This window comes from Sus scrofa, chromosome 13 (assembly GCF_000003025.6).
Source record: "Sus scrofa isolate TJ Tabasco breed Duroc chromosome 13, Sscrofa11.1, whole genome shotgun sequence".
NCBI classification, from domain to species: domain Eukaryota; kingdom Metazoa; phylum Chordata; class Mammalia; order Artiodactyla; family Suidae; genus Sus; species Sus scrofa.
In genome coordinates this window covers 28,836,737-28,864,286 of record NC_010455.5, presented here as the reverse complement: position 1 = coordinate 28,864,286, position 27,550 = coordinate 28,836,737, and the positions used below count along the sequence as shown (strand labels likewise).

The window sequence follows — 27,550 nt, the reverse complement described above, 5'->3', positions numbered from 1 at the left end:
TAAAGAAACAATGGTCATTTACAACCAGCATTCTAAGATTTTACGTTAATGGGTTTGATATTATTATCAAAAGGAACTTCTACTAATTCTGAAATACTCTCCTCATGTAGTATTTGATTCTGTCTTTAGCCTTATAATAATATTTAAGTAAAGAATGCTAGAAAACTAAAAAGTAATATGTAAGGATACAGCCATGTAATACTGGAAGAGCAAACCGATGGACCTGGAATGAAGATATATGTTACATTTAGGAATAATTATACTGTAAAAATAAACAAAAAGAAGCACTATATAAAAATATTTACAGATGGAAATATACAAATACAACAAAGTAGCTTATGGTTAACTTTCAATTTTAAAGAAACTTCTCTAATGTAACATTATCTTTTCAATTAAAAAAATTAAGACGTACTATAATCATGTGGGCTTGAACATTTGCAGACTTTGGAACACTAACAAAACTACGGTGAAGTTGCAGAATGTTTCTCTCCCTCTTTTCAGTGTTTGCCTACAACAACTTCACTCCTCCAGGGAAAAGATATCCCCATGCTAAGTTTCTGCAGTTCAAACTACTTTTCCCCAAAAAAGCAAACTGAATGTCAAGAAATAAAGCCATCAGGCCAATCTACCTAGATTCAATACATGCTGTTTCGTAGCTGGGCCTCCTTGTTTACAACTCGTTTGTATAACTAGGGACAGAGGAAAGTGACATCTATGCGTGTCTCTCCTGGGTGACTGAAGGGAGTCACATCCCCATAGAAAAACAAATGCAGAGCTTTCCACTTGTCTGGGCAATGAGCTCTGGCCGCTAATTTCTACACTATTCATCTATCAAGACCCATCCTCTCTCTTACAGAAAGCAAGGTATATTTACTTAGGAATTTTTTTCTTTATTTTAGGATTCTATAGAAGATCAGGGTAAAATAATTAGGCTTCTTCAACCTAGAATGATGTGAGATCAAAGTTCATAAGTTATAAACAGAGTTAGATTAGAAATCTTTACCAAAATCCTTGGTGATTAGGTAGCCATTGTATAACATGTACTCAAATTAAAACTTGGATTGTTAACTAATAAGCTGGTTTATTTAGGGTACATTACCTCTGGCTGAGCAGAAAGTTCTCTTAGAAGATGACCATTCCATACAAACCGTTGGTCTGCCTAAAAGAGAGGATTTAAAATTAATAAAGTATCTCCTGCCAAGTTGAGCCTCTGCAGAAAGAAAACAATCAACGTCTCCACGTGGTGGCTAGAAGCAGGGGTCTTTGACATGCTCCAGAGAGAACTCCACTTCCCTTCCAATGTGTCCCTCCTTCAGGTATTTTTGTCTCGTTGCCTCAAGCCAAAGACGCTGGCCCAGACAGAAACCTGGGAGTCCTCAAAGGCTCCTCTTATGTCTGGTCCGTCATCAAGTCCTCAATTTCCTTCCAGATTCATCTCTTCTACATCTCCATTTCCACCATCCTTGGCCAGTACTTGACTGCAGCTCAACTACTGAAACAGCCTCCCTCTCAAGTCTTGGTCTGGCCCTTCACACCCTTCCTTGCATGCTTCAGGCAGTTCTCTAACATGACACATCTCCTGTCTTCTAGAAATTCTTCACTGGTTCGCCATCACCTAAAGAACCAAACTTTTACATGGCCTGACCAGGCGTGGAATCTGTGGTAGCCCTGCTTAACTCTCTGATCTCATCTCTGGCCTCCGAGTTTCAAATTATGAATACAGAAGCTCTCTCAATAACTCAGTAGATTAACCAACTCTCTCCATTCTATTCATAAAACAGACCAACAGCTACTCCCTTGACTCCCATCTGCAGCTGAGAGTCACAGGGAATGGCTTGTGACTCAGGCATAAGTTGAATGGTACACCTCCCAAGAGATCCAGGTGTGTATTCTCAATTGGGTTTGTGTCAGTTGCACCTGTCATTCATTATAACATAATTTAACTAAATACTCTATAAACCAAAGAAATATGACTGAGACTGCTATTTCAATAAAGTTGAATGATTTAGAATATAATTTGATAAAAGGCAAGTTGTTAAAAACAAAACTTCTCTTTTTTAATAGGCAAGAAATAGATTTATTAAGATAAGACACTTGTGAAAGATGCAAGCAGGCAGGCAAGGAGGCTCTCAAAACTTCTCTTGAATTAAAATAAAAATGGCAACAATGAAAGACAGAGAAACAGTATGGAGTTACCTGGTGACTCAGTGGGTTAAGGATATGGCATTGTGGCTGCTGCGGTGCAGCTTTGATTCCTGGCCCAGGAACTTCCACATGCTGCTAGCACAACCAAAAAATTCAAAAAAAATTTTTAAACAGAAGATATAACAATTGTAAATATATATGCACCCAACATAGAAGCACCACAATATATAAGGCAAATGTTAACAGCCATAAAAGGAGAAACCAACAGTAACATAATAATGTGGGGGACTTTAACACCCCACTGAACATTTCATCTGAGAGCAGCAGAATATACACTCTTCTCAAGTGCACATGGAACATTCTTCAGCATAGGGAATATCTTGGGCCACAGTTCAAGCCTCAGTAAAGTTAAGAAAACTGGAATTATCAAGCATCTTTTCCAACCAAACACTATGAGACTAGAAATCAACTACAAGAAAAAAGCAGCTAAAAAACCACAACACCTGGAAACTGAAAAATATGCTATTAAACTACTAATGGACCACTGAGGAAATTAAAGAGGAAATCAAAAAATAACTAGAGATAAATGACAACGAAAGCATGATGATCCAAAACCTATGGGATACAGCAAAAGCATTTCTAAGATGGAATTTTATAGCAATACAATCTCACCTCAGGAAACAAACAAAAAAAATCTCAAATAAACAACCTAACCCTACACCTAAAGCAACTAATCCAGAAGAAGAAACAAAACCACAAGTTAGTAGGAGGAAAGAAATCATATAGACAAGAGCAGAGGTAAATGAAAAGGAGACAAAATAGAGAAGATCAATGAGACCAAAAGTTGATTCTTTGAAAAGTTCAACATAATTGATAAACCTTTAGCCAGACTCATCAAGAAAAAAAGGGAGAGGATTCATTCACATCAATAAAATCAGAAATGAAAAAGGAGAAGTTACAACAGAAAGCATAAAAATACAAATGATCATAAGAACCTACTACAAGCAACTATATGCCAATAAAATGAATAACTTAGAAGAAATAAACAAATTCTTACAAAAGTATAACCTTCTAAGACTGAACCAAGAAGAAATAGAAAAGATGAATGGACCAATCACAAGTACTGAAATTGAAACTGTGATTTAAAAACTTCCAACAAAAAAAAAGTCCAGGACCGGATGGCTTCGCAGGCAAATTCTATCAAATATTTAGAGAAGAGTTAACACCTAACTACTCTTCTGAAATGCTTCCAAAAAATTGCAGGGGAAGAAATACTGCCAAGCTCATTTTATGAGGCCACCATCATCCTGATACCAAAACCAGACAAAGATACCACAAAAAAGAGAAAATTACAGGCCAATATCACTGATGAACACAGATGAAAAAATCCTCAACAAAATACTAGCAAACCCAATCCAACAATACATTAAAAGGATCATACACCATGGAGAAGTGGGATTTATCGAAGGGTTCTTCAATATCCACAAGTTAATCGGTATGATACACATTAACAAATTGAGGAATAAAAAACATGATCATATCAATAGATGCAGACAAGGGGGAGGGGGAGGGAATGGGAAGGATTGGGAATTGGGGGTTAATAGATGCAAACTATTGCCTTTGGAATGGATAAGCAATGAGATTCTGCTGTAGAACACTGGGAACTATATCTAGTCACTTATGATGGAGTATGATAATGTGAGAAAAAAGAATGTATACATGTATGTGTAACTGGGTCACTTTGCTGTACAGCAGAAAATTGACAGAACATTGTAAACCAGCTATAATGGAAAAAATTAAAATCACTATAAAAATTTTAAAAATAGATGCAGAAAAAGCTTGTGACAAAATTCAACACCAACTTTTGATAAAAACTCTCCAGAAATTAGGCAAAGAAGGAAACTACTACAACATAATAAAAGACATATATGACAAACCCACAGCTGACATCATTCTCAATGGTGAAAACCTGGAAGCATTTCTGCTAAGATGAGGAAAAAGACAAGGATGTCCACTTTCACCACTGTTATTCAACATACTTTTAGAAGTCCTAGCCACGACAATTAGAGGAGAAAAAGAAAAGCATTCTAAATTGGAAAAGTAAAACTGTCACTGTTTGCAGAAGTCATGATATTACATACACAGAAAATCATAACAATGCTACAAGTAAACTATCAGAACTCATCAATGTATTCGGTAGAGTTGCAGGATACAAACTTAAAACACAACAATCTCCTGCACTCCTACACACTAACAAAAAAAACATCAGAAAGTGAATTTATGGAAACATTCCCAATTACCACTGCCTCAAAAAGAACGAAGTGGAGTTCCTGCTGTGACAAAGTAGGTTACGAACCCGACTGGTATCCATGAGGATACAGGTTTGATTCCTGGCCCTGCTCAGTGGGTTAAAGATCCAGTGTTGCTATAAGCTGTGGTGTAGGTCTCAGATGCAGCTTGTATCCCAAGTTGCTGTGGCTGTGGCTGGCAACTGCAGCTCTAAGTCAACCCCAAGCCTGGGAACTTGCATGTGCTGCAGGTGTGGCCCTCAAAAAAAAGAATGCAATACCTAGGAATAAACCTACCTAAAGAGCCAAAAGACCTGTATGTTGAAAACTACAAGACACTGATGAAAGAAATCAAAGAAGACACAAACAGACGGAAAGATACACACTATGCTTCTGGACTGGAAGAATCAATACTGTCAAAATGACTATACTACCAAAGGCAATCTACAGATTCAATGCAACCCCTATCAAATTACCAATGGCATTTTTCACAGAACTAGATCAAAATATTTTTGAATTTGTATGGAAACACAAATAGTCAAAGAAATCTTAAAAAGAAAAACGGAACTGTAATAATCAGTCCAAACTGCACTACAAAGCCACAATCATCAAACAGTATGGTCCTGGCACAAAAAGAGAAATACAGATCAGTGGAACAGGATAGAAAGGTCAGAGATAAACCCACCTAGCTATGGTCAACTAACCTATGACAAAAGAGGCAAGAATGTACAAATGGAGGAAAGATAGTCTCTTCAATAAGTGGTGCTGGGAAAACTGGACAGCTACATATAAAAGAGTGAAATTAGAACATTCTCTAAAACCATACACAAAAATAAACTCAAAATGGATTAAAGGAGTTCTCTTGTGGTGCAGTGGAGCTGGTATTGTCACTGCAGTGGCCCAGATCACTGTTATGACACAGGTTTGAACCCTGGCCTGGGAATTACTACGTGCTGTGGGTGCAATCGAAAAAAAAAAAAAAAAATGGATTAAGTACCTAAACATAAGACTGGATATTATAAAACTAGAGGAAAACATAGGGAGAACACTCTCTGACATAAATCACAGCAGTATCCTTTTGGATCCAAGTCCTAGAGTAATGAAAATAAAAACAAAAATAAAAAATAAACAAAGTAAACCTAAAAGCTTTTGCAAAGCAAGGAAACCATTTAAAAAAAAAAAAAGAAGAAGAAGACAACCCTCGGAATGGAAGAAAATCTCTGCAAATGAAGCAACTGACAAGGGATTAATCTCCAAAATACAGAAACATTTCACACAGATTTACATCAAAAAAATAAAAAACCCAATCAAAAAATGACCAGAGATCTAAATAGGCATTTCTCCAAAGACAGACAGATGGCCAAAAAACACATGAAAAGAAGCTCAAAAATAAAAACAAAAATAAACCAATGGGACCTAATCAAACTGACAAGCTTTTGCACAGCAAAGGAAACCATAAAAAACCCAAAAAAGACAACCTACTGAATAGGAGAAAATAGTTTCAAATGATGCAACAGACAAGGACTTAATCTCCAAAATATACAAACAACTTATACAACTCAACAGCAAAAAAACAACCCAGATGAAAAATGGGCAAAGACTCGAACAGACATTTCTTCAAAGAAGATATACAGATGGCCAACAAGCACATGAAAAAATGCTCAACATCACTAATCACTAGAGAAATGCAAATCAAAACTACAAGGAGCTACTACCTCACACCAATCAGGATGGCCATCATTAACAAGTCAACAAATAACAAATGCTAGAGAAGGTGTGGAGAAAAGGGTACCCTCCTAAACTGTTGGTAGGAATGTAAACTGGTATAACCCACCATGGAAAACAGTATGGAGGTACCTCAGAAAACTAAATATGGAACTACCATATGACCCAGTAATACCACTCCTGGGCATATAACCAGACAAAACTTTCACTGAAAAAGATACATGCACCCCTGTGTTCACTGTAGCACTATTCACCATAGCCAATGCATGGAAACAATCTAAATGTCCATCGGCAGATGAATGGATTAAGAAGATGTGGTACTATACACAATGGAATACTACTCAGCCATAAAAAGAACAAGATAATGCCATTTGCAGCAACATGGATGGAACCAGAGACTCTCATACTAAATGAATTAAGCCAGAAAGAGAAAGACAAATACCATGATATCACTTATATCTGGACTCTAATAAAGGCACAAATGAACCTATCTACAGAAAAGAAACAAACTCATGGACTTGGAGAGCAGATTTGTGGTTGCCAAGGGGAAGGGAGAAAAAAGTAGGATAGAATGGGAGTTTTGGGTTAGTATATGAAAACTATTGCATTTGGAGTGGATAGCAATGAGATCCTGCTGTATAGCACAGAGAACTATATCTAGTCACTTGTGATGACACATGATGGAGAATAATGTGAAAAAAAGAATGTGTATATGTATATGTATGACTGGGTCACTTTGCTGTACAGCAGAAAAACTGACAGAACATTGTAAATCAACTATAACAGAAAAAATAAAAATCTTACAAAAAATAAAGTAGCTCAACATCACTAATTGTTAGAGAAATGCAAAACAAAATTATAAATGAGGTATCACCTCACACCAGTCAGAATGGCCACCATCAAAAAGTCCTCAATAAATGCTGGAGAGGGTGTAGAGAAAAGGGAACCCTCTTACACTGCTGGTGGGAATGGAAACTGGTGCAACCATGATAGCGGACAGTAAGGAGATTCCTCAAAAAACCAAAAATAGAACTAACATATGACCCAGCAATCCCATGCCTGGGCATATATACAGAGAAAACATAACTAGAAAAGGTACATGCACACCTATGTTTACTGCAGCAGTATTTACAATGGCCAAGACATGGAAACATCCTAAATGTCCATCAATAGAGGAATGAATAAAGAAAATGTAGTACATATATACACAATAGAATATTACTCAGCCATAAAAAAGAATGAAATTAATGCCATTTGCTGCAGCATGGATGGACCTAGAGATTATCACAGCAAGTAAAGTTTATCAGACAGAGAAAGATGAATACCATATAATAACACTTACGTGTAGAATCTAAGAAAAAATGATACAAGGGAACGTCTTTATAGAACAGAAACAAACTCACAGATTTCAAAACCAATCTTACAGTTACCATGGGCTAAACTTATGGGGAGGGAGGAAATGGGAGGATGGGCGTAGCACATACACACTACTGTACAGAATAGATAATTAACAAGAACCTACTCCATGGCACGGGGAAATCTACTCAATGGTTTGTAATAACCTATATGAAAAAAGAACAGATATATACATATGTACGTGTGTATACAAGTGATTAACTTTGCTATATGCCTGAAACTAATACAACATTATAAGTCAACTATACTCCAATAAAATTTTTTTACAAAAGTCAGTGGGTTGATAAAGACACTCTAAAAATCTTAAAATTTTTTTTTTTCTTTTTTAGGGCCACACTTGCAGCACATGGAAGTTCCCAGGCTAGGGGTCGAATTGGAGCTGCAGCTGCCAGCCTACGCCACAGCCTGCAGCAACACTAGATCCCTAACACACTGACTGAGGCCAGGGATCGAACCCACATCCTCATGTATACTAGCAGTTGGGTTCTCAATCTGCTGAACCACAATGGGAACTCTCTAAAATTTTTTTTAAAAAAAGATAGAGAAGCAGTAAAAACCTACAGGATTCTGCAAATTAATTGCTTTGTCAAATCTTTAAAGAGAATCAAACTGGAAAGCATTTATGGATATACTTTATACAGGAAAGACAACCAGGAATCAAGGAACCGAAAACAAAGCAAAGCTTATGATGCTACATCAAAAAATTGACCAATGTAAAATTTTATGTTTTGAGATAAAATGTTTACATTTGTATTTAAAATGTAACCAAAGGAGTTCCCGTCATGGTGCAGTGGTTCATGAATCTGACTAGGAACCATGAGGTTGCAGGTTCGATCCCTGGCCTTGCTCAGTGGGTTAAGGATCTGGCGTTGCTGTGAGCTGTGGTGTAGGTTGCAGATGCGGCTCGGATCCCGCGTTGCTGTGGCTCTGGTGTAGGCTGGCAGCTGCAGCTCCGACTGGACCCCTAGCCTGGGAACCTCCATATGTCATGGGTGCAGCCCTAGAAAAGACAAAAAAAACGTACCCGAAAAATTCTCTCCCATCCCAATAGATGAGATGGCTTCTTCCTTTTACCCTATCACCGCCACTGCCTCGGTCTGGAACCCTCCCTCTCCCATTACCCCCTGACCAATTCACTGTTAAGTCTCAGCTCAAAAATCACCTTCCTCTGTAAAGCTGTCCGTGACTCCCCCAGACAGAGTGAGTCCCACCTTCCTTCAGGATCCCACCACACTTTGGTACATATCTCTGTGACAGCAAGTGTTCCTTGTTCTGTGGTTGCTTGAACTCCTACTTTCCTAGTAGACTAAATATCCCCACAAGGCCCCTAGGGGCATGTCTTTTCATTCTGTGTTTCTGCGGCTAATACAGTGCCTGGTACATAGGCATTTGAGAGACATTTCACAGCAAATAGAGACTGTAGCAACTGCTTTTAAAAGAGTCTCCAGGAGTTCCTGTTGTGGCGCAGTGGTTAACGAATCCGACTAGGAACCATGAGGTTGCGGGTTCGGTCCCTGCCCTTGCTCAGTGGGTTACCGATCCGGCATTGCCGTGAGCTGTGGTGTAGGTTGCAGACGCGACTCGGATCCCGTGTTGCTGTGGCTCTGGCGTAGGCCGGCGGCTACAGCTCCGATTAGACCCCTAGCCTGGGAACCTCCATATGCCACGGAAGCGGCCCAAAGAAATAGCAAAAAAAAAAAAAAAAAAAAAAAAGAGTCTCCATAGTTAAAAGCCAAATTTCTTTGATTTACTTAGCTGACATCTAAACTTACACCTAAGCCTACATATAATTTTATAAGATTAGACTATAAAACCCTTTTTAAAAAAACCAGTCAATTAAAATATTAATTTAGGTTGAATTATATGAAATTTTCACTTTTATGGTCAAATGGTCAATTAGTGGCAATTTCATATGGTCCAACCTAAAAGATAACCAACACCAACTTTTAAAATTCTGTCTGCTCCCTAAATATATCTACTTTTGTTAATAAAAAAAAAAAAATCAAGGCAGCACTTATCTAGGTTCCTGAACAGCAGAAATTTTAAATTGAAATCATTTGAGGTCTAGTTTTAAGGATACAATTACCTTAATTTAAAAAAGCAAAAAATAACCCAAACCCCCACCTTAAAAAAAGCATATTTTTCAAGTTCTTAATAAGCTGTTACTTTTCTAGTTGTAAAAACTATAAATACTACCACTGCATAAAGAATATTACACGTTAGAACATTAATTTTACAAGCATAATTATGTAGCTAATGCTAATAACTATAGAACACCAAGATCTAGGAAATTACAAACATGTGTTTAGGCCAGATTTCTAAAAATAGACACACAGGGTTCTTAATCCTGTTTGTGTAACATGCACAGATCCTAGGGTCCTGAATTTGGAATTGTGATGTATATTTGAAACATGATATGTTTTCAAAGCCCCATACATGATCCTAACAAAGCCAGGACTGAGAAAAATCAATATATATTTTCATAGATGAAACAGAGACACGTTCCTTAAAATTAAACACACACACACAAAATCAGTAAGTAATAATAAACCAAAGGTAAAGCTTACCCTTTCCAAGAGACTCATTTCCTGGAATTCTGGACTAGTGTTGGACAGCCGCTGCAAAGTATGGGTCAAATCATACGTCGTTGAAAAGTAAAACCCGTCCACACTCAAGACATGGTTTATCATTGCTAGGAAAGTTTTATTATCTTGTAACTGTAAACAAAGGAGAGAAAACAATCAGTCCACCTCATACTTGAAAAGGAATCTATCAGCATGACAAAAGAGTGAAAAATAAAAACCTGTAACTGCAGCCCTGTTAAAGCCACTGGCACAAAGACTGGTAAAGAGGATGCTCACCATTTCCCCAGGTCCTGGGACAGTTCCTGGCACGTGGCCATTGCTAGACAGCATAGGGGATTATAATCATTGATTAGGTAGAACTCCTTCCTATTGGTGTCCTTCATAATTTTTACTCTAAAGGGCAGAAGAGTGATTTTAACAAAACACCACCACCTTAGGTTATGACCTACTGTGTACCTCAAGTTGTAAAAACATGGGGGGAGCATAATGTTGGTAAAGTCAAACTATTCCTTTTACTTTGTCCAAAGCATCCCAACTCTATGTGTGTCTGTGTGTGTAGCTACAACACTGTGCTAGTACTTCTCTACTAGAAACCTGAATATCCACAAGGCTTTACATAGATTCTTTTTCATCTTCACAGAAGCACTTTGCTGGTTTAGCATAATTATCCTCATTTGATGAAGGAAAAACATAAACTCCATGAGAGGCCCAGTAGTACAGATAGTCAATAACAAGAGATTAATACCATCTTCATTCCTAAGAAAGTTTACTGGCTTAGCCAAGTTGGGAAGTAAAATGGAATTCTTTATTTTTCTTTTCAAGCAAAGATTGAAAAGAAACATCGAGGAGAGAGAGAAGGGGCCAAGATGGTAAAAGAGGAAAACCGTGAGCTCACCTCTCACAGGCACACCAAATTTACAATTACTACAAGCTATCTATGAAAACAACCTGAAGACTAGTAGAAGAGATTTTCTACAACTAAAGATATAAAGAAGGAACTACAATGAGACGGTTAGGAGGACTAAGACCCACACTGCCAGGCAGGCAACCCACAAATAAAAAATATAAACAGATTTATTACCAGTAATGAAATTGAATCAGTGATCAAAAAAACTATCCACAAAAGTCCAGGACCAAATGGATTCACAGGTGAATTATACCAAATATTTAAAGAAGTGTTAAAAATATAATAGAAGTCAATAAGAATAATAAGTAAACCCCTACCCTCAAGCTATTCGAAAAAATTGAAGAGCAAGAAATATTTCCCAACTCCATGAGGCCAGCATCACCCTGATAGCAAAACCAGATAAAGTCACCACAAAGAAAGAAAATTGTAGGCCAATAACAATATCGAACACAGATGCAAAAATCTCCAACAAAATATTAGCAAATCAAATTCAACAATATATTTAAAAGATAGTTCCCATTGTGGCTTATGGGTTAAGAACTCAACTAGTATCCATGAGGATTTAGGTTCAGTCCCTGGCCTCACTCAGTGGGTTAAGGATCTGACATTGCTGCAAGCTGTGGCAGAGGTCACAGATGTGGCTCAGACCGGTGTTGCAGTGGCTGTGGTGCAGGCCAGCAGCTGCAGCTCCAATTCAACCCCTAGTCTGAGAACTTCCATATGCTGTGGGTGTGACCCAAAAGAGGAAAAAAAAAAAGATCATACACCATGATCAAGTATTATTGATTCCAGGGATGGAAGGATGGTTTAGTATCCACAAATCCCAATCAATATGATATACTACATTAACAAACTGAAGAATAAAAATCATATGATCATCTCAGCAGATGCAGAAAAAGCTTTTTACAAAATTCAATATCCATTTCTGATAAAAGCTCTCAGCAAAGTAGGTATGGGGAAACACACCTTAACGTAATAAAGACTATATATGACAACATCAAACTCAATAGCAAAAAGCTGAAAGCATTTCCTCTAAGATCAGGAATAAGTCAAGGATGCCCATTCTCAACATTTAGATGTCCTAGCCATAGCAATTAGACACGAAAAAGAAATAAAAGGAATCCAAACTGAAAAGGAAGTAAAACCATCACTGTCTGGAGATGACATGACACTATGTATAGCAAATACTAATGATGCCACCGAAAACCTAGTAGAATAAATGAATTTAGTAAAATGGCAGCATATAAAAATAATATATAGAAATCTGTTGCATTTCTACACACTAACGGTGAGCTAACAGTAAGAGAAAATATGAAGACAATCCCATTTACAACTGCATAAAAAAGAATACCTAAGACTAAATCTAACCAGGGTGGTAAAAGACCTGTACCTGTAAGAAACACATTGACGAAAGAAATTAAAAATGACAGAAAGAGACTCAGAGAGAACAAATTCAAGGTTGCCAGTGGGGTTAGGGGTAGGAAGAATAAATTAAATAGGCACGGGAGATTAAGAGATATAAGCCTCCGGGAGTTGGGAGTTCCCATTGTAGCTCAGTGGGTTAAGAACCCAACTAGTACCGATGAAGATGCAGGTGCGATCTCTAGCCTTGCTCAGTGAGTTAAGGATCCAGTATTGCTGTGAGCTGTGGTGTAGGTTGCAGATATGGCTCGAATCTGGCATAGCTATAGCTTTGGCTGTGGCAATGTCCAGCACTGCAGCTCCAATTCAACCCTTAGCCTGGGAACTCCCATTTGCCACAGATGCAGAAAAAAAAAAAAAAAAAGATACAAACTTTCCGTTATAGAATAAATAAGTCATGGAGATATAATGTACAGTCTAGGGAATACTGTCAATAGCAGTATAGTAAATCTGTATGGTCACAAACTGTAACTAGATTTATCCTGGTGATCAAATTCTAATGTATATTAATATTGAATTACTATGTTGTACACCTGAAACTAATATAATACTGTAAGTTAATTATACTTCAATGAGAAAGGAAGATCCAACAAGAGTAATACTTATATTTATTTTTCTTTTTTTAAAAGATAAAATTTATTTATTTATTATTTGGCCCCATGTGTATCTGCTTGATGTGGGATCGCAGCTCTGAGACCAGGAATTGAACCTGGGCTGCAGCAGTGAAAGCACCAAGTCCTAACTACTAGACTACCAGGGAACTCTTCATATTTATTTTCTGATAATCATATTCTTTTTGCCTTTTTTTTTTTTTTAAGGCCACACCTGCAGCCTGAAGTTCCTGGGCTAGGAGTTATATCAGAGCTACAGGCCTATTCCACAGCCACGACAACAATGGATCTGAGCCACAATTGCAATTTACACCACAGCTTGTGGCAATGCTGGACCCTTAACCCACCAAGCAAGGCCAGGCATTGAACCCGCATCCTCACAGACCCTATGTCAGGTTCTTGACGAGCTGAACCACAACAGGAACTCTTCTGATAATCATTTTAGCTGGCTTTCCCCAATGAACACTAAGATTGCTATTTGTTTTTATCCTTGTTTTTAAAAGTAATATTTTTTTTTTTTTTGCTTTGTAGGGCTGCACCAATGGCATATGGAAGTTCCCAGGCTAGGGGTCAAATCGGAGCTCCAGCTGAGGCCTAAACCGCAGCCATGGCAACGCAGGATCCAATCCACATCTGCAACCTACACCACAGCTCTCAGCAATGCCAGATCCTTAACCCACTGAGCGAGGCCAGGGATCAAACCTGCGTCCTCACAGACACTAGACAGGTTAGTTACTACTGAGCCATGATGGGAATTCCCTAAAAGTAATTTTTAAGTTTAGTAATGTTTAATGTTTATCAAATGATTAACATGTTAATCTATATGTTATAAATATACATGTTACAAAATTTTTAATTTGGCCTCAGACATTAAAAAAAAAAGTATAGGAGTTCCCGTCGTGGTGCAGTGGTTAACGAATCCGACTAGGAACCATGAGGTTGCGGGTTTGATCCCTGCCCGTGCTCAGTGGGTTAACGATCCGGCATTGCCGTGGGCTGTGGTGTAGGTTGCAGACACGGCTCGGATCCCACGTTGCTGTGGCTCTGGCGTAGGCCGGTGGCTACAGCTCCGATTCAACCCCTAGCCTGGGAACCTCCATATGCCGCGGGAGCGGCCCAAGAAATAGCAACAATAACAACAACAACAACAACAAAAAAGACAAAAGACAAAAAAAATAAAAATAAATAAAAAAAATAAAAGTATAAACAAAGCATATACAATGAGGAGTGCTAAAATTAGTTATGCGCCCTGAAGACAAATTAAAGCAATCAAGAAGAAATTGTCCATGTAAATATTACTGGGCTACTAAATGAATACAACCATTTTTATTGCCTTAAATTACCATGTCTCATAGAGAATGAATATATTAATATATTGATATATAAAGTAAAGAAATTTTAAGTTTAAACTGAAATATAAAAACCATAGCCTAGGAGTTCCCATTGTGGCTCAGCAGAAGTGAATCTGACTAGTATCCATGAGGACGCAGTTTCGATCCCTGGCCTCACTCAGTGGGTTAAGGATCTGACATTGCCCTGAGCTGTGGTATAGGTCGCAGACGCAGCTCGGATCTGGCATTGCTGTGGCTGTGGCATAGGACAGCAGCTACAGCTCCAATTCATAGACTGAGAACTTCCATGCACTGAGGGCGTGACCCTAAAAAGACAAAAAATAAAAACCATAGCCTACAGTTTTACTTGGTCAATAAGACAACAGTGCTAAGACTAATTTTTTAAATATATATCATAGGTTAAGTTACATGTTTTAAAATAAACTTTCCTTCAAAAACAAACTTTTCATAATCTTGGGAGTAAAAATACAACTTAAAATTTTTAAAAAGCAAACCCTATAAATAAAATTACATTTAAGTACAAATACTCAATAAGTATAAATCTCTAAACATAATGCTGATTTAGAAAAGGTAATTTCTGGAGTTTCTGCTGTGCTGCAGTGGGCTAAGGATCTGGTGGTGTCACAGTGGTGGCATTAAGTCCCAGCTTAGGCTCAGATTCCATTCCTGGTCCAGGAACTTCTGCATGCCATGGGCACAGCCAAAAAAAAAAAAAAAAAAGTATATATATGTATATGTGTGAGTGTGTGTATTATTTCTTGTCAAAATTTTATCAAGAGTAGCCTGAACAGTGCTTGCATTCTTTTCATTATGTAACTTATGATACCATCTTTTCTACACCCTGGTGAGCTATCTATCATACATCTAAGCTTGAACCAGCTTCTAACACTTTATCCTTTGCGCTGTTAAGAGTCATAATACTTCTGTGAGTTCCTTTAATGTGAAATTTGTTGCCAACATCACTTTCTCCCAGGACACCTTCAGCCTCTTCACCATTACTGAGAACCACTGCGCCATTATTGTCAATGAAGTCACCCTCACTGGGACCTCTGGCTGCATATCTAGAGCCTCATGAACAGTAGCAGTGTCGGCATTCCCACCACCAGCTATTTCTTCTACACTCCATTCATGTTCAATTTGAATTTCACTTTTAGAGTTGTCACTTTTTGGGTTTTTTTTTTTTTTTTTTTTTGCACCCTGAGCTAATTCTTTAGTCAATATACTATGGTAATTGAACTTTAAACTATGTTGTTGGGGACTGGTGTGAACTAAACTGTGGTAACTGAAATCTGTGCATAGAGAAACTGTGCAAAAGGAATACTGTTTGAACATGTGCACATGCGCACAGACTCACATTCACACATGGCAAAAGAAAAATGTATTTTTCCCCTGGGGAAAGAGGGAATGAAATGGGATGAGCAGAACTTCAAAGACATTTTATTTCTTTAAAAAAAGGATATAAAGTTAAATCTGCGTGTTGAGTATACATGAATTTTGTTTGTCCTTTTCCTCTGTATGAAATTTCATATTTTTTCAGACTTGAGCCAGTTTAAAAAAAAAACAATACCACCAAAACCAAGAGCATTAAGATACATGAAGGTCATTGTTAAAATTACATTTTTGGCCCAGGGTGGCAGCTGCAGCTCCGATTCAACCCCTAGCCTGGGACCTTCCACATGCCACAGGTGGGCCGCGCCCCCCCAAAAAAAGAAAAATTGCATTTTATAGCTAGGTATGTAGTGTGACTTTGTTCTTCGTGTTGCTTAAGTAATTAGGCTTAAAAGAAATCCATCAAACATCCTGTGTTCTACCTCCCTTTCCCACCCACTCCATGGTACTTCTTTGGGTTGTGCAATTAGTAAGTGCTTCTAGTTCTTACCTGAATATCAGTTAAATGCAACATTGTCTTCTTATAAGAAAGGACATCAAAATCTGTCGCTTTCCAGATTACATGATTGAAAAATTCACCTATTTTTTTCTTTTTGGTAATGACAATCAGATAATTACCTGCAAAAGCAAAGCCAAAACCACATAAATAAAAATAAGGCAACTGTAAAGCCAAAAGCAGCAGTCTTTATTGTTTAAACACTTAAGGCTAGCAGAATTATGCTAAATAGATGAAAGACCTATACTTATTTTTTAAGCAATCTCACAATTTATGAATAGAAGGACCAGCACAGGGTATTCCCTGATGGTGCAGCAGGTTAAGGATCTGGCATTGTCACTGCAGCGGTTCGGGTCAAACTTCCACATGCCAAGGGGGTGGGGAAAGGGAGGGAGGGAGGAAGGAAGGAAGGACCAGAGAATCACTTAGAAAAATTTTTACTCAAAGGTCAAACTATAGCATGCTCTTGATCTCTTTCCCTCCTTCCTTCCCCTTCTCTCTCTATCCCCAAAGCATATGAACTTCTGCTAAATTTATTTCCCAATCTGTGACCTAAAGTATCAAAGGTCATGAGATCTGGCCACTGCAGGACAATGCCCCATCTATACCTCTCATGTCCTTAGTGTCATTCTAAATTGTAGAGAAATGTGCTGAGGCAGTATAACCAACCGGTTACTGCAGCGTTACAAAGATGAGTGGTCAGAATCAAGAAGCCATCACAACACCATGCATAACACACTAACCTTGATCCTGGCCATTTCTTCCTCCCACCAATAAAGCAGGGTAAGCCTTTACCACTAGATGAATTCTTCAGATCTGTTCAGGGCTCTCACCACAGGTGACCTACCTTAAAGTTTTCCTATGTACATCTCTCTCCTAGAACTTGTCACACTGTACTGCAGTAACTTACTACTTAAATGCTTCTCACTGGACTGTAAAATGCAGGACAAAAAGGACTCGCATCTTTTATAAACAACATCCATCACAATGCCTGATATAAGAGGAACTTTATTTTAAAGTTCAATGAAATAAAAAGTAAACAAAATCACTTTCCTAATAACTCAGAACCAGGTAACATTCTCTAACATGCACTGCCATATTCAACCCCAGTATCAAAACTTTTTTTAAAAAAAAATTTAGGTGTTAGAGTTCCCTTCATGGCTCAGTGGTTAATGAATCCGACTAGGAACCATGAGGTTGCAGGTTCAATCCCTGGCCTCGCTCAGTGGGTTAAGGATCCGGCATTGCCGTGAGCTGTGGTGTAGGTTGAAGATGTGGCTCGGATTCCCCATTGCTGTGGCTCTGGCATAGGCCGGCGGCTACAGCTCCAATTAGACCCCTAGCCTGGGAACCTCCATATGCCAAAGGAGCAGGCCTAGAAAAGGCAAAAAGACAAAAAAATTTAAATAAAATAAAATAAAATTTAGGTGTTATAAATTTAACCACTTGCTATTTGGAGTACATTACTTTTAGAAATTAATGCCCAATACCTACCCTACAGATTCACTGCCTAAAGCAAGATGTAAAGTGTGCCTTTATCTTATACTCTAATAGCGTCAATTTAGTTACCTTCTTTGTCCACCTTAGCTCATTTTTCTTACCTGCCACCAGATGGATTGTGCCCAGTATACCAAATATTGGTCTTGTGACGGCCGAAGGAGGAATATCTTTCTTGACTTTAAAGAAAAAAAGAAAAATCCTTAGAAAAAGCTCACCAACAGGAAGAGAAATTTAGTTTCACTTCAGTGGTTATTTTGACTAAATCAGTGAGCAAGCTTTGTTCTAAGAAAGCAATATTCTGTCATTACTGTTAGACCTCCATGTTGGCAGAATATAAAATAAAGATGTTCATGTACATACAAAGGTCTCTGCCTATCCAGAATATGGTGCCAAAAGTAACATGCTTCAGCAACCTCACTAGGTAAATTAAGGGTTATTTTTAATGCCAATTCTCAACCAAATTTATTTAACCTCTTGTCAGAAACCAAGTCTCCATCCCTCTAATAAAATAAGAAAGTAAGTGGAAGTTGAGACATGAATTTTGATTTCAACATGCAACAAATGAAATACAAAAAAGGACTTGCCTATTCCATCTAAAAGTGTGGGAAATGGAGGCAAAGATCCAAGAGTGGAAGGAGAAAGGAAAAGCCTCCTGCTCATGTTTAACAAATTTATGTGGTACGCAGAGAGGCTTCATTATTAATTGTCGTTTTATCAATAATAAAGGCTCTTATTAATAAGAGTGCCTCGGATTATAAGGTTCATTTCACAATTGTTAAACTTTAAGCCAATATGTTTCACAAAACATTTTGTAGACTTCTAGTTTAGGGAATACGCCAAAAAAGCAGGGAACGAGGGTTTCCCAGTCAAAGCAGCTTATTTTGCCACATCCATACTAACTCTGCTTCCTCTCTGCATCATAATGCATCATAGGAGATTAAAGGCTCTGAGAAGGCCTACAGTATAAGCAATCTATTTCACTGTTTAATTCAAAGTTTTCCAAACTTATGTGGCCATAAAATATTTCTTTCGGTCATAGTTTAATTATCTTCCTGGAATCCATTTTGAAATACTGCTGTAAACTCAAGTCCTGTCTCTTAAAGGCAGACTTGTTATTCTGAATAAAATAATTCTAAATAAGGTATAAAATTCACTTGTTTCTCTCAATAATTCAATTTACTTAGTAATGTTATGCCACAATTAACCACTATGAAAAATGGAAATAAGAGTGCAGTGAAAAGCTGAGAGAAAATTCTGAATATATTGAGATCACTGATAAACATAAATGTACTATTGGTAGAGCTATAAGTTACATTAAGTGGAGTGTAACATCAACAAAACTATGATTCCTAAGACTATGTTAGTTTTTCATGGAAGAAAAAAAAAAAATCCTCTTTCAGCGGTAATGGTCTGCTTGCTCAATGGTAAAAGGAAACTGGCAGAGAAACTGTGAGCCCTTTATCATCACTGACTTCAGGTCAAAGTATCTCTTCACATGTCTGATGACTATCTGGGACCATTTCTGCAGCCAAATTATTCATGACCTTTAGTTCTGTCCACTCAACATGGGTCTGCAATCTCTACTTACAAATATAATTGTCACTGAAAGGTCAACAATCACTGAAAATACATCCACACAAATGTTTTTATAAAACACTACATTATATCGACATGATATATGTGATTAAAGTTTAGGAGAAGTGCATTAACAGTGGTTAAAACCAGTCAGCTATTCTGAGACACCAGCCACCAAGCAACAGTCACAGGAAATGCAAAATTATCAAACTAAAACAGGAGTTACCAACGTGGCTCAGCGGTTAATGAACCCGACTAGTATCCATGAGGATGCGGGTTCGACCCCGGCCTTGCTCAGTGGGTTAAGGATCTGATGTTGCCGTGAGCTGTGGTGTAGGTCACCGACAAGGCTCACATCTGGCATTGCTGTGGCTGAAGCAGAGGCCAGCAGCTACGGCTCCGACTGGACCCTAGCCTGGGAACTTCCATATGCCGAGGTATGGCCCTAAAAAAAAAAAAAAAAAACCCAAAAGTAAAACAGCTCTGACTACATTTCATCAAAGAAAAAGCTATATATGGTACTTACCAGAATAAGCAAATAATCAAGGAAATGTGGATTTATAGTCCTACCTTTCTTATACTTCAGTATCCTAGGCAAAATATTTTCATGTTTCATTTTATCCCTTCACAGGATATTTACTATTTACTGAATGTCTATTCTATGGTTACTCCAATACTGTACTTAAGAAAATAATAGTATAGAACTTTGTCTAAAGGTGAATTTTTAAACAAATGAAATATGAAATTCAAATGTGATATCACATGGTACAGTAATTTGTCACCAAAATTATTCCATATTAATCTAGTCAGAAATCAGTGTTTCACATAACTGAAAAACAAGTTGTTTTTCACAACCCAGAGAAGCAAAACCAAAATGTAATTGGAAGGCAGCTATGCTCACCACTATACCACCAACGCTGCTTAAAATATAATTGGACAGGAGTTCCCGTCGTGGCGCAGTGGTTAACGAATCCGACTAGGAACCATGAGGTTGCGGGTTCGGTCCCTGCCCTTGCTCAGTGGGTTAACGATCCGGCATTGCCGTGAGCTGTGGTGTAGGTTGCAGACGCGGCTCGGATCCCGCGTTGCTGTGGCTCTGGCGTAGGCCGGTGGCTACAGCTCCGATTCGACCCCTGGCCTGGGAACCTCCATATGCCGTGGGAGCGGCCCAAGAAATAGCAACAACAACAACAACAACAAAAAAAGACAAAAGACAAAAAAATATATATATATATATGTATAATTGGACAGAAAAATAAGATAGCGCTTAGGAAAACTAATCTGTCTAAAATACAAGTTTTAATCAGTGATGTCTATATTATTTTTCATTTATTATTTTCATAGTCATGAGTATTTTCAAAAGCAAAGCTGCTGTTAAAATTCCACACACTTAATGCTAAAACAACTCTCTCACACTCAAATACTTTAAATCTCACAGCTAGAAAGGACCTTACACATCAACAAAACCAATCCTGTTATAGTACCAATAAGGGAACAAAGAAAAAATAATTGTTTTAAAATCCTGATGAACAGTAAAATGCTACCTAAAATTTTCTAGATCATTTCTCCTTTTCACGAAAAGAAGCACCCGAAGTATAAAAATCAAATGAGGTAGCAAGAATTAAAATTTTCTGGAGTTCCTATCATGGCGAAGCGGAAACAAATCCGACTAAGAACCATGAGGTTGTGGGTTTGATCCCTGGCCTCACTCAGTGGGTTAAGGATCCTGCATTGCTGTGGTGTAGGCCAGCAGCTGTAACTCTGATTGTACCCCTAGCCTGGGAACCTCCACGTGTCGTGAGTGTGGCCCTAAAAAAAAAAAAAAAAAAAAAGGAATTAAAATTTTCTAAGAAGACACTCAAGAGATCCACACACTGACATAGCTCTCATTAATTTAACTATTGCAACTCAAGTGTAAAGTCTTTTTAGACACTGCTAAATTTGGCTATGAAATACCTGAGAGGGTAACTTCTGTGGACACACGGTCGATGATAAGTACATCATCTGCTCCATCATCGCAAGCTTCCACATAAAATTTTTCAGGTGTGGTATGCCTAAGAAGAAATTTAAAACCATAAATACCTAAACCAAATGAAATGAAGACTTCCAAAAAAACTATTACAAACTTTAGCAGTGTTTAAATTTGACATTATTTTCCCAGCTTCTTAATAAATAAAGCTGTTATGCTTGCCTGATGTGTTACTGCAACTCTTTTCACTTAATTTAATGCTGATAGGGTTTTAATTTGCTGTAAAACCACCAATTTGACTCATACAAGAAAATCATACTAAAACCTAATTTATATTCAATATGGTGCAGAAGGCAATGGAGCACAACAACCAGAATCACAGTCTATGAAACCAGACTACCTGTGCTGTATCATCTTGGGCATGTTGCTCATCCTCTCTGTTCTTCAGTTCCCTTATCCATAAAATAAGGATAATACCAGACTCATTAAATAGCGCTGCTATGAGGATAAAATGAGCTAATCTTGACAAGCACTCAGAACATCTGACACATAGTAACCAAGATTTAAGTATTAGCTAAAAATATTAAACACATTTCCAGGAAATTGTTTAAAATAAACTACTTTGACATTTCAGGCTTTTTGTTGTTAGACAGCTGCATGTATTCTTGAAAAAAAAAACATTTCATTCTGCAAAATAAAAAATAAAGGGGGCAAAATTAGGGTTGGAACAGAGTGCTCAAAATGTATGCAATTTTGTAACCTGGGTCCAACAAAATTAAAAGCTGGAACTCACGAGATAACTTGGGTAACACCAGCAAGCAATTCAACACAGTTGGAGACTGCCTAAGGAAATAACAATGAACAAAAACAATAATATAAAAAAAAGATTGGCAGGCACTAAAACAATGGAGATTGAGGCTGTTGGTAAGGTGTACGCATGGGTAAATACAGGTATCCCTCTGGGATTGGTTCTGGATACCAAAGTTCATGAATACCCAAGTCCCTCAGATAAAATGGTGTGGTACATGGGAGTTCCCTGGTAGCCTAGTGATTAAGGATCTGGTGTTGTCAATACTGTGGCCTGGATTGGATCCCTGGCCTGGGAACTTTGGTATGCCTCAGGAACAGACCGAAAAAAAAAAAAATTACATTTACAATGGATAGACAACAAGGCCCTGCTGTATAGCACAGAAAACTATGTCCAATTACTGTGATGGAACATGATGAAAGATAATGTAAGAAAGAGAGTGTATAGAGATATATGACTGGGTCACTCTGCTGTACAGCAGAAATTGACAGAACAATGTAAATCAACTATAAAAAAAACTTTTTTTTTTAAAGGTGCAGTACAGATGGCATCCGCATCCTTGGATTCAACCAACCCGGAACCCACAGCTGTGGAGAACCTACAGGAGCCGACCAGAGTTGGGGTAGGAACTAGCATGTCTAGTTTTCTGGGGACTAACCTGTTATTCTTATACCTCATCTGAAAGAACTGTCTGTACAGCAGTCAATCTGAGGGCCCTTGTCTTTCCCTTTTAATTCTACTCCCTCTATTCCACTCCCCTTGCCTATGAAAAATCTTAATTAAACCCGCACACCATCACTGACATAATTTCTTACTGTCCATATATAAGCTATATGGTGTTACAGAAACAAGTCCTGTAGCAGACAAACTGTACTGACCATTTATGACTTTAAGTTTTTGAAGAATAATCAACCCTTAATTATCTAAATATAACTTATATCCTTTTATAGTTCATCTGTAACTAAGTTCTTAATACTGGGCTAGTTTCCTCTGGGGCGGGTGTATGCTAAAGGCAACGAAAGTCAATTTTAATACAAATCAAGAAATGCAACAGGTGTTCAGGCTCTGACTCAATGGGATCAATGGAATCTCAGGAGCCCTGGGACAAAGATCTATCCCCAGCCCAGGGCAGTGGGTTAAGGATCTGGTGCTGCTGCAGCTCCAGTTTGGGTCACAACTGCTGCTTAGATCAATCCCTGGCCCAAGAATGCCATATGCCACAGGACAGCCAAAAAAAAAAGAGGGGTGGGGGTGGGCGAAGAAATGAAATAAAGAAAACAAGTCTACCTCAAATATTGCAGCCTTCAATTCAAACTAAGTATATATTCCTTTTTATTGCTGAATAGTATTCCACGGTATGGATATGTCACAATTTGTTTATTCATTCACTTGCTCACAGACATCTGTGCAATTTCCAGTTAGGATACTATGAATAAAGCTTCTATGAATATTCTAATACAGGTCTTAAGGCAGATATATGCATCCATTTCTCTTGGGTGACTACTTGGAAGCAGAGTGGCTGGATCATATGGTAGTTGTATGTTTAACTCACACAGAGAAGGAAAAAAAGGAAGAGATTACAGGCACAAGGAAACTTTTGGGGGTGATGAATGTATTCATTATCTTGATTCTGGTGATGGTTTCACAGGTGTAAAACATGTCTCAAAGTGCACATTTTAAATACATGCAATTGGTTGCATGTCAACTATGCATCAATAAAACTATAAAAAGAAAAAGTGAGTGGTCTTGAAACAAACCAAAGAAAATATGAAAAAATTCCAGACAATCTAGTCATAGAATAGTTACCTCTAGTATCGAATCCTTAAAAAAACAAAAAACAAAAAAAACACATTAGTCTGCATCTATAGAAGATGTTTTGAGCAAGGGTAAGTTGCAACTAAGAGTAAGTAAGTCAATAAATTTACTGAAAAGCTACCACGTGGTAAGCATTACACAAGCACTAGGGACAATGAGGTAGGTAATAAACAAGTAAAAAATAGAGGAGTTCCTGCCTTGGCTCAGAGGTAATGAACTCAACTAGGATCCATCTGGATGTGAGTTCAATCGCCAGCCCCGCTCAGTGGGTTAAGGATCCAGCACGGCCATGAGCTGTGGTGTAGGCTGCAGATGTGGCTCGGATCTTGCATAGCTATGGCTTTGGTATAGGCCAGCAGCAATAGCTCTGATTCAACCCCTAGCCTGGGAACTTCCATATGATGCACCTGCAGCCCTAAAAAGCCAAAGAAAAAAAAAAAAGAAAGACAGAAATACAAAAAAAATTTTTAATGAAAAAACAAGACTTTAAAAAGCTTTTGGGAGGACTGGAGCTCAACTTCTTGCCTAAAAACAACAAAATTACATATAACCAAATGCTAAGCAATCTTCAACCAAATGGATTGGAAACTTTCAAAAAGATATCCCACTCCAGAAGACAAGGAGGAGGCCACATCAAGAAGTAGAAGGGGCGATTATGAGATATAAGCAACCCCATACCTCCTGGGTGGTAAGCCCCACAGACTGGAAACTAACAGTATCACAGAGACTCACCTACAGGAGTAAGAGTTCTGAGCCCCAAGTCAAGTCCCCACACCTGGGGATCTGGCATTGGGAGAAAGAGGCCCCGGAGCATCTGGCATTGAAGGCCAGCGGGGCTTGTGCGCAGGAGCTCCAAGGGATTGGGGGTAATGGAGACCCCATTCTTAAAAGGCACACACAGAATTTCACATGCACTGGGTCCCAGGGCAAAGCAAAATCTCCGTAGGAATCTGGGTCAGACCTGACTGCAGCTCTTGGAGGATCTCCTGGGATAACAAGGGGTGAATGTGGCTTGTTGTGGGGGAAGGGCATTGGAAGCAAAGCTCTTGAGAATATTCCTCAGCATGCATTTCTGTGGAGGTGGCCATTTTGGAAAAAATCTGGCCCCACCCATCAGCGCTGAGAAGCCCCAGGGCAAACAACAGTCCAGGTGGGATCACAGACCCACCCAGCAGTAACCAGGCTGCCTAAAGACCCCCCCAGGCACATAGCTGCCTCTAATCTCATCCAGAAACAAAGCCCCACCCACCAGAGGGATAGGAATCAGCTCCAGTTTCGGTGGGTGGGAACCAGTCCCTCCCATCAGGAAGCCTAGAGCAAGCCCCCATACTGACTTCAGCCACGGGGTACGGGGGGAGCCACCAGAAGTAAGAGAGGCTACAACTCCATTATCTGTAAAAAGGTCACCACACCAAAAACCTATAAAAATGAAAAGACAGAGAACTATAACTCAGATGAGGGAGAAAGGAAAAACCCCAGAAAATCAGCTAAGTGATGAGGAGATTATCAGCCTCCAGGAAAAAGACTTTAGACTGTTTATGCTGAAGATGATGCAAGACACTGGAAATAAACTGGAGGCAAAGATCGATAATTTACAGGAAACACTGAGCAATGAGATACAAGATAAAAACTTAAGCAAGAAGAGATGCAAAATACAATAACTGAAATAAAAAATTCATTTGAAGCAGCCAACAGAAGAATACAGGAGGCAGAAGAACGACTAAGTGAGGTGGAGGACAGATTAGTGGAACTTAATGGATGAGGAACAGAAAAGAGAAAAAAGACTGAAAACACATGAAGACAGTCTCAGAGAACTCTGGGACAATGTTAAATGCACCAACATCCATATTATAGGGGTGCCAGAAGGAGAAGAAAGAAAGCGACAGAAAAAAATATTCAAAGGGATAATGGCTGAAAACTTCTCTAACATGGGAAAGGAACCACTCACTCAAATCCAGGAAGCACAACAAGTACCATATAAAATAAACCCAAGGAGGAACACCCTGAGACACATATTAATCAAACTGACCAAAATTAAAGACAAAATCTTGAAAGCAGCTAGGGAAAAGAAACAAATGACATAGAAGGGCACCCTGATAAAGTTATCCCTGAATTTTTCAGGAGAAACTCTGCAGGCCAGAAGGGAGTGGCATGATATACTTAATGTGATGAAAGGAAAAAACTTTCAACCAAGATTACTTCACCAGCAAGACTCTCACTGAGATTTGAAGGAGAAATCAAAACCTTCTCAGATAAGCAAAAGCTAAGAGAATTCAGCAACATTAAACCAGCTTTGCAACAAATACTAAACGAGATTCTCTAGGCAAAAAAGAAAAGGCCACAACCAGAAACAAAAATACCACAGATGACAAGGCTCACCAGTAAAGGCATATATACAGTAAAGATATGAAATCACCCACACACAATTATGCTACCAAAATCAGAAATTGAGAAGAGGAGGGTATAAATGCAGGACACTGGAGATGCACTTGCAATTAAGAGACCAAAAACTTAAAAGTCATATATATATATATATATATATATATATTCTCTTATACCAAAACTTCAGAATAACTGCAAACCAAAAATCTACAATTCATACACACAAATAAGAAAAATCAACTCAAATACAACACTAAAGATAGTTATCAAACCACAAGAGGAGAAAACAAGACAAGCAGGGAAGAAAAAAGAGCAACAAAAACAAATTCAAAGCAAATAATAATATGGCAATAAGAACATACATATCCATTAAGTGTTAATGGACTAAACGCCCCAACCAAAAGACATAGACTGGCTGAATGGATACAAAAACAAGACCCATATATATGCTGTCTTCAAGAGACCCACTTCACTTCTAGGGACACATACAAATTGAAAGTGAGAGGACGGAAGAAAATATTCCATGCAAACAGGAACCAAAAGAAAGCTGGAGTAGCAATATTCATATCAGATAAAACAGACTTTAAAATGAAGAATATTTTAAGAGACAAGGAAGGACACTACATAATGATCAAAGGATCAATCCAAGAAGAAGATACAACAATTTTAAATATCTACGCACCCAACATAGGTTCACCACAATGTATAAGGCAATTGCTAACAACCTTAAAAGGAGAAGTCGACAATAACAGAATAATAGTGGGGGGCTTTAACACCCCACTTACAGTATTGGACAGATGATCCAGACAGAAAATCAATAAGGAAACACAGGCCCTGAATGAAGCATTAGACGAGATGGACTTAATAGATATTTATAGGACATTCCATCCAAAAGCAGCAGAATACACATTCTTCTCAAGTGCACATGGAACATTCTCTAAGTCTGACCACATCCTGGGCTACAAATCAAGCCTCGGTAACTTTAAGAATATTGAAATCATATCAAACATCTTTTCTGACCACAATGCTGTATGACTGGAAATCAACAACAAGATAAAAACTGCAAAAAACACGTGGAGACCAAACAACATGCTACTAAACAACCAATGGATCTTTGAAGAAATCAAAGAGGAAATGAAAAAATATCTAGAAGCAAATGACAACA

General features: G+C 38.2%; 1 protein-coding gene across 4 annotated transcripts in view; it reads right to left on the bottom strand.

Annotated features, from left to right (window-relative positions):
• The window catches only part of SACM1L (SAC1 suppressor of actin mutations 1 like (yeast)), an 89,527-nt gene that overhangs the window by 42,217 nt on the left and 19,760 nt on the right, over window positions 1–27,550 (bottom strand). For 3 of the 4 annotated variants that reach the window (XR_002337508.1, XR_002337509.1, XM_003358405.5), the window contains exons 2-7: window positions 21,368–21,465; window positions 17,938–18,012; window positions 16,331–16,458; window positions 10,142–10,291; window positions 1,100–1,159; window positions 190–223 (exon numbers count right to left, since the gene is read on the bottom strand). Coding sequence is in view for 2 of the 4 variants with exons in the window: in XM_003358405.5 (XP_003358453.3) it covers window positions 190–223; window positions 1,100–1,159; window positions 10,142–10,291; window positions 16,331–16,458; window positions 17,938–18,012; window positions 21,368–21,465 (545 nt within the window). In the remaining 2 variants the exon portion in view is untranslated. The remainder of the gene's footprint in view (window positions 1–189; window positions 224–1,099; window positions 1,160–10,141; window positions 10,292–16,330; window positions 16,459–17,937; window positions 18,013–21,367; window positions 21,466–27,550) is intronic. The other variant, XM_021068641.1, reaches the window with a different exon arrangement.